Source organism: Papio anubis, chromosome 3 (assembly GCF_008728515.1).
Source record: "Papio anubis isolate 15944 chromosome 3, Panubis1.0, whole genome shotgun sequence".
In the NCBI taxonomy this organism is placed as follows: Eukaryota; Metazoa; Chordata; class Mammalia; order Primates; family Cercopithecidae; genus Papio; species Papio anubis.
The window spans coordinates 30774505-30789945 of record NC_044978.1 but is presented as its reverse complement, the minus strand read 5'-3'; the positions used below and the strand labels follow the sequence as shown (position 1 = coordinate 30789945).

The following is a 15441-nucleotide window of genomic DNA, read 5'->3' as shown; positions in this document are numbered from 1 at the left end:
TTTTGATTAGGCTAAAATAAATACTTTATTTTTAAGTGGCAGTTGTAATATGAACATTAAGCCTCATCACACATTATCATGTCAATCCTTAGTGGTATAAGAGCAGATTATTTCATTCATTTTGCAATGAATGGAGAACAGTCTGCTATTTTTAAAAAATGCATGAGCTGGTAAGTGTGTGTTTCCAAATGTTAATGCTCTACCATCATTTTAAGGTTAAATTAAAAGCAAACTTTGAAACCTTAATTTAAAGCATTGCTTAAATTGCCTAGGTAACACATGATATGCTTTTGTACTAAATGATTTTCTCATAGCTTTTCATTTCTTTCTTTTCATTACCCTCCTCTTCCTGGCCCCTCATGTCATCATGCCTTACCACTTCCCCTTGATTCAGTGGTCGGTTCTGTGCCAGTGCAATGTCTTTGCCAAGGTCTGGAGCTTGACTGTGATGAAACCAATTTACGAGCTGTTCCATCAGTTTCTTCAAATGTGACGGCAATGTAAGTAGAAAAGAATGACTTCATCCTGACAGCTGGGTAGCACCTGTAAAATTGTATTATAATTAAGACCATATCATTATTAATAGTGTATTTTTATTCCAAGATGATGTCATTTTTCCTGGGTCAGGTATAATTACTGATATTTATTTTGCATTTATTAAATGCTAGACCCTACCTTAAATTATTCTTTATATTAGCTATTTAACCCCTCATAATAATCCTGTGAGGTATGGAGTATCACCATATTTTATGTAAACAAAAAAAGTCATCAATTGCATGTGCTACTAAAGAAAAAATGGCTTCTAATTAAACTATTACATAGAGCTTTCCTATTACATAGAATTTGCATTTGACATTTATTGAAAGAATTCTTTTAGAATTTATTGGACCGACATTTTAATATAATCTGATGTGTAAGTTAAAAAAGAAAATAAGGTAAATTGGATAAGATATCCCCCCCAAAACATCATATTTAAAATCTGTTCTGAATCACCTTATGAGTCATAGATGTTAATGTTGTTGTTTTCTTAAGGAATTCAAACTTGCGTATGTAAAAAAAATTATCACCACAAATGGTGTGTTGATTTCTAGTACCTGTAGTGTTAGTTTCTAGTACTAATTTGAATTCAACAAACTTCAGCAACACAAACATACACATTTGAATGAAACTTTTTTACAAGACATTAGTGGAGGACAATTATTTTAATCCAATATTTTCGCTGAGTTTCTTTTTTCATCTAGATGCCTTAGTGCCTTGTGGCTCTCACTTTTGGGTATATGAGGACAAAATAAGAGTAATTCTTGAGTTTATGAATATTGACAAGTGTTACCGTTTTCAAACCAGGCCACCTAATACAGCAATTGAAATACTTGATACATGAGGTAAGAGCTACAACTCAGAGTTCCGGTGCATAGTGGTTCCCTTGAATTCACAGATCTGGGAAGTTTACCCAATTTGTGGTAGCCAGGGAATATGAACTGAAAATATCAGCAGGGTTTTCCAAAAGAGGGAACATTTCCACTTGAACTAAGGAAAGGAAGAGCTCTTCAGTATTCTATCCTCTTCTTGCCCCACCGTGGCTCTTTCTCATAGCAATTAATCCTGCTAGAAAAAAGTAATAATCCCCCAAAAGAACCTGAGGTCCTATGGAACACTTCTCTGATTTAAATTCTAACTGGAAATTCTGGGTATAAGAATTTATGAATAGTCTGGACAACACAGAGACAGTCCATCACTACAAAAAAATAAAAATTAGCCAGGTATGATGGCCCACACATATAGTCTCAGCTACTTGGAGGCTGAGGCAGGAGGATCACTTGAGCCTGGGAGGTCAAGGCTGCAGTGAGCTGTGATCAAGCTACTGTACTCCAACCTGGATGACAGAGTGAGACCCTGTCTCAAACAAAAAAATAATAATTTATGATAATTGCATTCTATTTTCAGAGAAAAAAAATCAGAATCCTTCTCCACCGCTGTATCAAATTACTAGAAAATCCAAATCAAAGGATATTCTGATGCAGCCAATTTCATTTTTCATTTTCCCACGAGTAAGATTTGAATCCATTCTTTAACAATTCAACCAACATTTGTAAAATAAAGAACAGAGACAGAAAGCTGGAGGAATGGAGGGGAATAAGGCAACGGCTAACTAGAGAGGGCATGCCTCACACAAAGGGTGAATCATTGAATTAATTCCCATTCAATTTTTAAAAGTGTCATAATCTAATATACACATACATACATAAAGAGACGTGGGCAGAAAACGGTGACCTACCAGCTTTCAACCCCTGATATAAACAAAAAACTGGGACCAGGTCCTTGTAAGTGACTGTCTGCAAGAAGGCAAGAAAGGAGGAGTCAAAGATGACTCCAAGGTTTCCGTTCTAAGCAACGGTGTGATCAGAGAATGGGGAGACTTGGTGGCAGTAACTGAGAAAGATTGGGACTCTGATGTTAGATGTTTTTTCCAATGTGAGATTAACAGGTCACTCAGTGGATATCTCCAACAGGCATTTGGAGATATACGAATAAAGCTCAGGAGTTTATGTCTACAATTTTTTTTATTTTATTTTTTGTTCAAAAAATAGCATTCTCTTGTGCTTTAGGTTGAGCCACTTGATTCCAGTTGTCCATTTATACTTTTCTTCTGCAGAACACTGGCTTAGACTCATACCTAGTCCCAGTCTGTTTGTTCAGTTCCATACAGAAAAAGAACTCTATGCTTTATAGCAAATACATTAAAAAGTAAATATCAAATTTCATTAGTCAGTTCTTTCCAGACTTTGAGTTGGAACTGTTATAGGGAAATATCAGAAGAGGACTGAACCATATATAAGTATCAAAGAAGTTAATACTCCCAGTAATGTTTATTGAAGTTGGGATTTTTTAATAATTTCACATAAATGCTAATGAACAAAATGGGCAAACATAGATAGATTTGATTATTTTTATTTTTTTCTAGCTGGATAAACACTAATTTTGACTATTTGAGACTTGACTTTAAGATCCTGGAATTTAATCACTAGAACTATATGATCTAATATGAAGAACTTCCTTTATAAAAACTAGAGCTAGCTTTGACAATAATGATTAAAATAGGCCATTTCTCTCCCACACACACACAAACACACACCCTCTTTGACTCTGTGAGCAATCAAAGTTGGAATGTCAAATTTTTAAATATAAGGATTTGTTATAAAGTATTTTGGGTTGTTCTATTCAATGAGAATAACAGCATCTACCTCTTTCTATCCCAGTAGGATATTGTGAAAGATAGAGAATGTTATTTGTCAAAATATTTTATGTCATTTAGAAAGAAGTAACCTATAAATCCTAGACACTGTTAATAAAAACCCAACTTTGTAAGTAACATTACTTAGCAGTCTTTCAAAGTGCCTCACGTTCCTCTATAGTAACTCTCCTCCTTCAAGTGCAATTAACCTCTTCCTCTTGGGTTCTCTCATAGAACCTCACTTGTGTCTCTTTTACGTATACTAAACATTCTTGCTTATACTATAGTGAGTCGGGTCCTATTATCTACCTGAAAAAGGAAAATGCCATGGCCTATATATCCTCCAAAGTTCCTAATAGAGTCTAATAATCCCTAAATAAATGTTATTGAAATGAATTTATAAATAAATACAATAAAAACAAAAGAAGTTGGTTGCCTCTTTAGCCCTGGGCTGTAAGACTGAAGTTATTATTCAAAGAAAATTCTCTATTTATAGATAAAGCATAATTTGTCCAAATACAATATACACTTCTTAAAAGCAGGTATTCAACATGTGCAAATGGCAGGCATTTGACACGTTTTTTTTGAGATAATCAATGAATGAATGAACACTTTTTTTTTTTTTTAGACAGTCTCACTCTGTCATCCAGGCTGGAGCTCAGTGGCGCGATCTTGGCTCACTGCAACCTCTGCCTCCTAGGTTCAAGCGATTCTCGGAACACATTTTTTAAGAACACACTAAACTTTCATCTATATCCTTAAACTCAATTTTGTTTGTTTGTTTGTTTGTTTTTTGTAAACAGACAGGGTCTCACTGTGTCCCCCAGGCTGGAGTGCAGTGGTGCAGTCACAGCTCACGGCAGTCTTGACCTCTGAGGCTCAGGTGATCCTCCTGCCTTAGCCTCCCAAGTAGTTGAGACTACCGGCATGCACCACCATGCCCAGCTAATTTTTTTAATTGTTTGTAGAGATGGTGGGCGGATCTCACTGTGTTGCCAAGCTGGTCTTGAACTCCTGGGCTCAAGTGATCCTCACACCTCACTCTCCCAAAGTACTGGAATTATAGGTGTGATCCACTGTGCCCAGCCAAATCCAAATATTTAACAATTTATCATGACACAATATGAACATTTAAACAGGGTATAAAGCAGAATTTGGAATCTAAGTCAAGTCAGAATCATTAGCAGAGAAGAGATCCTCTATTAGTTAATATATACAAGGAAATAATATTTGGTGACGGCCAGCAACTGAGAGTGGTTTCAAGAGGGAATTACTTGTTAATCAGCCTTTGGTATTATTTATTTAAAAAGCCACTAAGTGTCTGATATGCGTAGTCTAGAAAAGTGATTTTTAACTTTTTTTCTTTCATTATTGTTTCCCTTCCCTCAGGAAGCCTTTTTAGACTTTTTTTTCTATTTGTCCCCTCCTGTGAAATTTTAATACTACAGATATTATATATATAATAATACAGTATACTGTAGTATACTACAGATGTACTACAGGCTCAGTGGCTCACGCCTGTGATCCCAGCACTTTTGGAGGCCGACGCAGGTGGATCACAAGGTTCGAGACCAGCCTGACCAACATAGTGAAACCCCGTCTGTACTGAAAATAAAAAATTTAGCCAGGTGTGGTGGCCTGTACCTGTAATCCCAGCTACTCAGGAGGCTGAGGCAGGAGAATCACTTGAACCCGGGAGGCAGAGGTTGCAGTGAGCTGAGATCGTGCCACTGCACTCCAGCCTGGGCCACAGAGCAAGACTCCAGCTCAATAATAATAGTAATAATAATAATACAGATATACAATATATGTTCTTGTGTGTATCTGTGCATTATACATTTAAAAAGTAAGATTTTATTTATTTATTTATTTTTATTTTTTTTTTTTTACTTGTTTTAGAACCAGTTCTCACCTTCATTGAGAGTACATGTTCTTCTACACTCTAGAACAGTGTTTCTCAAATTAGGTTCCAAAAATGTGTTCCAAAGAGTCCAAGAAACTTTTTTTTAAGAAGGATTCATCACCAAGTTTAAGCAACACCGCTTCAAAACCTAAACATTGTTAGTGTGTATTGTATAAAACTGTCTTAACCTGAGTTAAGTTAACCTCCAGACAATGCAGATACTTATTAGTATCTGCTGCATGGTACTATATAATGATAGTACTAATAGTATATTATTAGATACCATCTAATCCAAATCCCTCGTTTCACAGTTAAAGAAACTGACTTGGAAAAGTTGTGTGTGATTCATGCCAGGAACCCCAGCTACACTGGTTTTTGATTTTTTATTGTTTCATTTATTTTGCTTTTTCTACATTACATTGCTGTTCTAAAACAAAAACTTAAGGGCTTGGGACCTTTCCAGTACAACCACAATTACACGGATCTGGTCTGTGTCAAACTGCTTATTAAATTGTGATACAAAAGAAAATCTTTCTTTACAACTTCTTAGAAGTTGAAATGGAATCACTTACTGAATAAAGATGATCCATTTATAGGTACCAATTGATGTTTTCCTTCATTACTAATTTTAAGGTGGTGGAATGTGAGCAATGAAATATTGAGAAATACAATATTTAATTTCTGGAAAGTGTTTTTTAAACCGAAAACACTCTTTTTATTGTCACTCAGAAACTGAGATGCCTTCTAATGTTTATTAAATACAAATAGGAAAGAAAAACATAACTGAAAATCAATTTTTTCAATTCTTTTCTTTAACATTTTTGTCAGAATTTCAGTCATAATCAAAATTTAAGAAAATATGAATAGCTTTAATAGTGCAAAACTAACAGCTAGACCTCGTTCAAGTGATATGATAAATATGAGAGAGATAATCATGAAGCAAAATGTTTCCTGAAAGCTAGTACTAAAGTAAATAGTTTATAATTATCCCTATTGTAATTTAAAAGTAAAGAAAAAACAACTTTAAGAACCAAAATTTACATTTATTTCAGGTCACTTCAGTGGAACTTAATAAGAAAGCTTCCTCCTGATTGCTTCAAGAATTATCATGATCTTCAGAAGCTGTAAGAAAATATTTAATTCCTGGTATTAAAATTAACTAGCATATTTGGGCATATCTGTTTCTTCCCGCTTCTGTGAACACCAACACTATTCCACGGCTTATGTCTAATCCCTATTCAGGGAAGTAGTTAGCTGTTAACTGAAGACTTCCAGGTAGCACTTTTTTTTTTCTGAGTAATTTTAGAAACCATTCTAGAAAAATTTCAAACACCTGTTTCCAAAGGAACTGGAACATGTGTGCCGTGAATCCTCCTACCACACTCCCCCAAAATGGAGATACTTAGAAGCTTTTATCTCTGCATTATTCCGGCATGGAACACCTCAGTGCTCATCTTAGAGAAAAATGTAATGATCTTTTGCCAGATCTACCATCAAGAAAGTGAAGACTTTTCTTCCATATGTTTTCAAATTCATTCTCTACCTAAAATAGCAAGTCACTGTGGGTTTAAACCTCTGAGCATGTCTTGGAGACTTGATTCTGTTTTCACATCTGCCTTGTGAGTTGGGTTTTATTTTGGCCTTGGGTAGCATCTGACATGTTAGCTTCCCTTCAGAACTCTCAAAATACACACTAGCCAACGTGATGTTTACCTGTTACTTAGGTCAACTTTGTGACTAAATTATGTTGTCCTATGGTGAATTGTTGGGTTTAGATACTCTGTACCTAAATCACAGTAAGAAATATCTCAGGATTCATTGTTTCATTTTTATACCAATAGAGATTGGTTCTTGTTTTGGTTTTCCAATAGGGAAACCTGATAAATTAATATGTATTTGCACATTTTTAAAGCTAACAGATGGAAATTGAGTGGAATCAGAAGAAAAATTAACCCACTTCCTTCAGTGAAATGTTCTAAAAACCCAGATAGTCTGCAGAAGTATCTGTTTCATATTTGAAAATAGAAATTCTAATAAAAATAACTTTTCAAAATTTCATTCTGAACATTTATCAGTCAAAAGAGAATTTATCACAATTAGAACTGACAAAACTTCAAGAGTACACTGACTTATGCTATTTTCTGATTTCCGGAGACTGAAGAATTTTTCTGTAGCATCACCTTATGTCCACTTGATGTAAAGGAGCTAGACTACAAATCTAAGTATCAAAATTCAGATTTATGTAATTCAGTGGCTTAGCATTTTTGCACAACAAACATTGAATTAATTCTCTTTTTTGAACTAACCACCGTACTAATGTGGATGAATTAATTCCTGAATGACCAATTTGTTCCATATAACAAAATTATCAAAATAGCCTAATTATTTAAAAATTTCTAATTGGTTATTAAAGTCTGTACCTTTAGACCTCCAGGCAATGCAGTCTATTCCTTAGTAGATCATTATAGCGCTAGAAATAAACAAACAAATACGTGATAAATGAGAACCATTCATTACCTACTACATGATTGGGCCCACAGCATATCAGGTTCAGTTGCATAATAATTATTTTTTAAGAGACAGGGTCTCACTCTGTCATTCAGGCTGGAGTGCAGTGGTACGATCATAGTTCACTGCACCCTCAAACTCCTGGGCTCAAGTGATCCTCCCAACTCAGACTCCTAGGTAGCTAAGACTACAGGCATGTGCCACCACACCTGGCTATTTTTTTTTTTTTTTTTTTTTTTTTTAGAGATAGGATCTCACTATGTTGCCCTGCCTGGCTGTTCTCAAACTCCTGGTTTCAAATGATCCTCCTGCCTTGGCCTCCCAAAGCTCTGGGATTATGGGCATAACCCACTTCACCCAGCCCATAATAAATCTTATAACATTTCACAATCAAAGTTAGATGTTCTTGCATGTTGGAGAAACAGGGTACTTTTCAGTCAAAATTTCTAATTAACTGAATGTTCGCTCATATTGATTTCTTTCTTATTGCTTCTAAAAGTTATAACAAATTACATACAAACTTTCAGGACACTCTAAAGAACAGTGGTGACCTGCACTCAGAACAAGAAGGCAGCCTTGAAGTCCTTACTTTATCATTCCCATAGTCTGGGGCAAGTACACGTGGAAGTGCAAACCTTTGTGTGTGTGCAGTGATGCAATAGCGTGTACTCCGGTACCCATTTCCTTTGACCTCCAGTTAACTCAAGGTCGTATTTTCAGTATTACTTCAGTTAACTGTGTAAGCCTGCATTCTTGTCTTGACCTTCCAATCTAATTTATATTCTTCTAGTCCTGATTATTTTTATTTATGTGTTCATCTTTTGCCGCTTTTACTCCTCGTAAATTTCCCCCAAACAGTTTTTGGAAGAAGGTTTTGTTATCAAACTAATGAGATCAAAATTGACTTGGGTGACAGGTTTGTGATTAACATAGAATATGGTTTGGGACATTAAAAAACATCATGCACTTTTAGGTTGGCTAGCACTGTCTTGAGCACTTAACAAGCTTAAAGAATTATAACAAGGCCTGTATTAAAAATCTGCTTCTAGACTTCTGATTCATGGGGGCTTTACTATGTGTTAACATTTTATTTCTAGAAAATTCAAATAGTAAGCTTTGGCTGTTATTCATTTACCTTTACAACTAGAATTTCGAAATACAAGCCAGCCTAATTGTACATAAATTTAATAGAAACATGAAGTGACATGATATCTGGCTTCACTAAATTATTTTGTAATGTTTACCTTTTTCAATTTTTAAAATGTTTAATTGTCGTCAAATATACATAACATAAAATGTAGCATCTTAACCATTTTTAAGTCTACCTTCAGAGGCATTAAGCACGTTCATATTGCTACACTACCTACCATCACCATCTTCCATCCACAGAATTCTTTTTGTCTTGCAAAAGTGAAACTCTGCCTCATTTTTTTTTCTTTTTAATAATCATTTTCACAGGTACTTGCAAAACAATAAGATTACATCCATCTCCATCTATGCTTTCAGAGGACTGAATAGCCTTACAAAACTGTAAGTACCAGTGCGAATTCATCTGCCCATTCCACGGTAATCTGACAGCCTAGACTGTTCCAATCCAAACTGGCCTCCCTGTCCATGACAGTCCCAAGGAGCCATGCCAGGGGTGCTAAAGGTGCAGTAGGGCACCGTGGCTAAGAGTGTGGGATTGTGAGTTAGACAGGCTTCAGTCTGAGTCCTGATTGCCTTACTTACTAAGTGTGTGACCTTGAGCAATTTATATTTCTTTTTTTTCTTTCTTTCTTTTTTTTTTTTTTTTTTTTTGAGACAGAGTGTCTCTCTGTCACCCAGACTGGAGTGCAGTCGCTCAATCTCAGCTCGCTGCAGCCTCTGCCTCCCGAGTTCAAGCAATTATCTGCCTCCGCCTCCCGAGTGGCTGGGATTACAGGCGCCCGCCACCACACCTGGGGTTTCACCATCTTGTCCAGGCTGGTCTTGAACTCCTGACCTCATGATCCACCGGCCTCAGCCTCCCGAAGTGCTGGGATTACAGGTGTAGGCCACCATGCCCAGCCAATTTATATTCCTTTCTAAGCATAAGTTGCCTCTACTATAAAATACAAATTATAATAGTTCCTACCTCTGGGATATTGTAGGAAACAAGAAAATCCGTGGGAAGCATTAGGCACACTGTGCCTGACACATACTAAGAATTCAATGTACATTTGCCCTGGTGACAGGAGTGATGACTGAATGAACTTAGACAAAGTAAAAGCCTGATGCAGCCAAGCAGGGTGGCTCATGCCTACAATCCCAGCACTTTGGGAGGCTAAGCCGCGAAATCCCTTGATTGCTGGATTGTACTACTGCACTCCAGCATCCAGCATGAGCCATAGACCAAGACCCTGTATCTAAGGGGAAAAAAAAAAAAAAAAAAAGCCTGATGATGATATTTGTGATAAAGAAGAAAAAACTCAAAGACTTCTCTAGTTAATCAATTATTCTTTTTCACTAATCCCACTTTTACAAATACATGAAATACTGTAAGGTTAAAGAAATAAAGCTTTTTGTGGTAAAATATACGTAATCTAAAATTCACCATTTAACTATTTTTAAGTAGACAGTTCAGTGGCATTAAGTACATTCACATTGTTATGGAACCATCATCACCATCCACCTCTAAAACTTTTTCATCTTCCCCAACTGAAACTCCGTATTTGTTGAATAATAATTCCTCATATCTGTCTCTCCCCATTTCCCCCTCTCCCCAGCCCCTGGCAACCATCATTCTACTTTCTGTATTTATTAATTGGCTACTTTAAGTACCTCATAGAAGGAGAATCATAAAATATGCAGTTTTTTGTGTCTGGCTTATTCCACTTAGCACAATGTCTTTAATGTTCACATGTTGTAGCATGTGTCAGAATTTCCTTTTTTAGGGCTGAATAATAGTCCATTGTATTTATATACCACATTTTGTTTAACTGTTTATCTGGCAGTGGACATTTGGGTTGTTTCCACCTTTTGGCTGTTGTGAATAATGTTGCCATCAACACAGAAATACAAATATCTGGTTCTGGTATATACCCAGAAGTGGAATTGCTAAGTCAGATGGTAATTCTTTGATTTTTGAGGGACTGCCATTTGATTTGATTTTGATTTTTTAAGGGACTGCCATACCGTTTTCCACAGCAGCTGTACCATTTTACTTTCCAACTAGTGATGCACAGGAATTCCAATTTCTCCACATCCTCACCAACATTTGTGTTCTTGTTTCATTTGTTTGTTTTGACAATAACTATCCTAATGGGTGTGAAGTGGTATCTCACTGTGCTTTTTTTTTTTAAACAAACAAACAAACAAAAAAACAGGCTTTCTAAAAGTTCCATTTTATTGAGTTCTGCCATGCAGCATTCTAGAAGTAACTGGAAAGAAATATAACCAAAAATCACATGAATACATAACTCCCTGTATTTCCATTTATGTCCCCTTATTTTCTATCTATCCTGTTCTCTATCCTAACGCAGGAAACCCATTCCAGTCAGATTTTTAGCTTGTGGTATCAGAGTTTGGGATTGAGTCAAGAAGAGCATCTAGTAATTTACTAGCAAAATGGAAGAAGACTGCAGGAGACTCAAAGCCTTAACAGTAACCACTTTAGCCATGTCCTCTCCCCCTCTACCCCATCCCTGCTCTTTTATGTCTTAGCAAAGTACCCAACGTCAATATTGGATGCACTCTCGTCAGACTCCTGACTGTCTTCTTTCCATATATCTTTGAAAATTTACTAAACATCTGTTTGGTTTAATGTTCAGTGGATGTAGAGGAAGCTCTTAAAAGGCAGTACAGAACTGGAGAGCAAACTTAAAAGTGTTCTCCATCTCTTTTCATAGCTTTTCTAATAGTGCTGGAATATTGTTGAGTGTTAAAGATTATCCCGGCCCGCGGGATCGTCGAAGCAGGCCCTGGAGGGGGGAGTGGGAATTTGGGGGACAAGAGACACGAGAAATGGAGACAAGACAGTGCTCTGATCAAGTCTCGTTTAATGGCGGTAATGCAATGCCTTATATACACTTGGAGGGGAAGGGGTTGGGCCAGAGGCGGAGATGATCTCATCGCGGAGGGTGTGGCTAGGTAGGTATTGGTTTCTCTGGTCGGACGTCATGTTGCGCCTGCGCTGTCAGTTGGTAATTTTCCCGGGCGCAGGATGGTGCCTGCGCTACAAAGTAACAATTTTCCCAGCGCGGAGGAAAAACAGGTGAAGAAAAAACAGGAAGAGCGCCATCTTTTATGAGGTATTGATACAAAAGAGAAACAACAAATCTAGGGAGGAGGTAGAAGGTGGAAAGGAATAGAGCTTGGGCGTTTAATCATTAATTATTATTTGCTATGGCAGGGGCGCGCAGCTCCGGACAAAAGATGCCACATATTTCTAGTTAAATAATCATTAGTCCCAGCACTTTGGGAGGCTGAGGTGGAAGGATCACGAGGTCAGGAGATGGAGACCATCCTGGCTAACACAGTGAAACCCCGTCTCTACTAAAAACACAAAAAATTAACCAGGCATGATGGCACATGCCTGTAGTCCCAGCTACTCAGGAGGCTGAGGCAAGAGGATCGCTTGAACCTCAGGGACAGAGGTTGCAGTGATCCAAGATTGTGCCACTGCACTCCAGCCTGGGCATCAGAGGGAGACTCCATCTCAAAAAATGATAATAATAATCATTAGATACCTGATTCATGGATCTAAATAATCATTAGATTCGTAAGTATTCATTAACCCTCATAGAGTGCAAATATTTTAGGTAGACACCATGAGGGCATAGAAGGATAACTCAGGCTTGCTCCCTTTAAGTAGTTATACCTTAGTGTTTCAGGTAGAGCACTGAGCCATCACTGGGGAGAGGCAGGACTCCTGTTCTCTAGAAGCTTATTATCTGAAATGGGAAAACAATGCCAACTTATATACAACATTAGAGAACCATTTTTTAAAAGTACTTAAGTTCCAAACCTGTGTTGCTGAAACCAAAACTGCTATTATGGTTCACTGAAAGGAGTGATTATCTCAGGTCCAGAGCAGTAAAGGATGGCTCTGAAAAAATGAAGAGGACTGGGCAAAACAGGTGAGCACAGGGAGCCATAGTGGATCAAATGCCTTTTACCTGGAGGGTTTTTGCATAAGAGAACCCCCTGAGGTTGTAAGTCATTTCTTACCCCTTACTGTGCCCACCTGGGCTCCAGGTTTGCAAAGGAGGGAAGGAAGAGGCTCTATCGTGGGGTGTCATTGCTCACTAGCCCTAAGCAAAAGTCAAACCCAGCAAGAGAGAACAGATTCCTGGCAGGAGAAATTCTACAGGATGTTTATTCAAGATATGAAAGACTGAAGAAGAGAAAGAAATCCGTGTGAATCCTGTGTTAGTGGAAGTGAAACTTGAATTCTTACTTGCATGTGAATCATAAGCAGAAAGAAAAAGGAAAGAGGGAAGAAACTGGAGTAAGAGGCGTGAGCACAGACACTGCTATAAAATATAATGTGTACTGAATGTTTATGGCATGCATTGCCTCAAACATTAAACCACAGGAAGGAGATCCTGATATTATCCCCATTTTAGAGTTGGGGAAGCTGAGGCTTACAGGAATTCATTGCTTCCTCAAGGTCACTGTTAATAAGTAGAGGAGTCAGGAATCAAACTGTTCGATAGCAGATTTAGTGCAGTGAATTGCCACATGAGAGAGACTGAGACATGAGTGAACGTGACAAGAAGAGGAGACCAACACAGTAGAACAGAGAGTTATTTCACTTCGCAGAGGAGTGGGATGTAAAGATGGGTGAGGCAGAGTCAAACTCTTTAGCAAGGGATGCAATACCCTTTTGACCAGAACAGGCCCTCGCCTGCCTCCTAGGTTTATCTCCTGTCTCTCCTCATAGCCCTTTCATGGTAAGGCCCCAGTGAATTACCTGGTGATTTCTTAACTTGTCAGTCTTGCATACCTATTGCTTTTGTATAAGCTATTTCCTCTGCCTAGAATAGCTCCTGCCCATTCTTTGCTTTGTGAATTGCATGTCTTCATCCAAGACTCTTCTCAATTGTGCCTCTCTTTAGTAAAGCCTTCTCTTGTCTCCTCATTCCTCCACACTCTGCAGTCCCTACCCCTAACAAAGCTGGTTGCTTTCTCCCCTGCAATGGCAGAGCAACCATGCATTATACACTTCCCTCTGCTTTCCTTGACATTACAAAGTAATCTGTTCACATGCTGTGGCTTCTCCAGACTCAAAGCCCCTTAAAGAAAGGGATGGCATGCTTAGCACAGTGCCATGGGGTAAGTATTCAAAGTAGATTAATGAATACATGAATAGATGAATGAATAGATTAATTAATTATGGGGAAATTTAAAACTAGGTATGATAAGGTAAGTGATAGCAATTCTCAGAGATTCAAAGGCAGGGAAGTGGCATGATGAGAATGCTATATTAAAAAAATTTAAGATGGGTGATTATTGTTTTTACTTTTCTTATTGTAAGACATCAAAAAGATACAAATTTATTGTAGTCATTTCTCCTCTTCCAGGTATCTTAGTCATAACAGAATAACCTTCCTGAAGCCGGGTGTTTTTGAAGATCTTCACAGACTAGAATGGCTGTATGTTTAATTTATGTGGCATTTTATAGCAGTAATTTATGGGTTCAAGAGATATATAAATGAATTAATTTTTTTCTTCTGGCTGGCAGGATAATTGAAGATAATCACCTCAGTCGAATTTCCCCACCAACGTTTTATGGACTAAATTCTCTTATTCTCTTGTAAGTACTAAACTAAAGCAAATATTTCAATCAAAAGCAAAGACGTGAATAAAAATTAATGCTTAAATTTAATACGATTAAATTTGGAATTGTTAAAACCCCAAAGAGGCCTTTTCAATGAAAAAGCTTTTCTTAATCATATTCTATAAAGCTATTTATAGTTCCAACAATTTTAAAAGATTTTCTGTCTTTTAGAATATCAGCCCATAAAAACTGAATACATTCTCACTCTCATATTTTATCACAATATTCTTTTTGTTGTTGTTGTTGACATGGAGTCTCGCTCTGTCACCGAGGCTAGAGTACAGTGGCATGACCTCGGCTCACCACAACCCCCGCCTCCCGGGTTCAAGTCATTCTCCTGGCTCAGCCTCCCAAGTAGCTGGGATTACAGGTGTGTGCCACCTCGCCCGACTAATTTTTATATTTTGAGTAGAGACAGGGTTTTACCATGTTGGCCAGGCTGGTCTTGACCTCCTGACCTCATGATCCACCCCCCTCAGCCTCCCAAAGTGCTGAGCCTCCGCGCCCAGCCTTTATCACAATATTTTTAAGCACATCGTTACTGCTCTGTACAGGCAGACCTCAATGATATTGTGGGTGTGGTTCCAGACCACTGTAATAAAGCAATAAAGCAGTATTCCTTTGTCACAATAAAGCAATTCACACAAATTTTTTTGGTTTCCCAGTGCACATAATAAAGTTATGTTTACACTATACTGTAGTCAATTAAGTGTGCAATAACATTATGTCTAAAAATGTGCATACCTTAATTTTAAAATTCTTTGTTGCTAAAAAGTGCTAACAGTCATTTGAGTTTTCAGCGAGTTGTAATCTTTTTGCTGGTGAAATATCTCATGTCAGTGTTGACAGCTGCTGACTAACAACAGTCGTGGTTGATGAAGCCTGGGGTGGCTGTGGCAATTTCTTAAAATAAGATAACAGTGAAGTTTGCTACATTGATTGACTCTTAATTTCATGAAAGATTTCTCTGTGGTATGAAATGCTATTTGCTAGCAT

The 15441-nt window shown here is 37.5% G+C and overlaps 1 protein-coding gene and 1 long non-coding RNA gene across 10 annotated transcripts in view; one reads left to right on the top strand and one right to left on the bottom strand.

Moving 5' to 3' along the window:
• Window positions 1-15441, top strand: part of RXFP1 (relaxin family peptide receptor 1) — a 130999-nt gene that overhangs the window by 74879 nt on the left and 40679 nt on the right. For 7 of the 9 annotated variants that reach the window (XM_009207769.4, XM_003899313.5, XM_009207773.4 and 4 more), the window contains 5 exons: window positions 395-500; window positions 6188-6259; window positions 9102-9173; window positions 14189-14260; window positions 14350-14421. In XM_009207769.4, coding sequence (XP_009206033.1) covers window positions 395-500; window positions 6188-6259; window positions 9102-9173; window positions 14189-14260; window positions 14350-14421 — 394 coding nt within the window. The other 2 variants (XM_009207775.4, XM_009207771.4) reach the window with 2 other exon arrangements.
• The window catches only part of LOC116274125, a 148873-nt gene that overhangs the window by 113713 nt on the left and 19719 nt on the right, over window positions 1-15441 (bottom strand). The window contains exon 2 of the long non-coding RNA XR_004182623.1: window positions 377-543. This is a non-coding gene — a long non-coding RNA (uncharacterized LOC116274125). The remainder of the gene's footprint in view (window positions 1-376; window positions 544-15441) is intronic.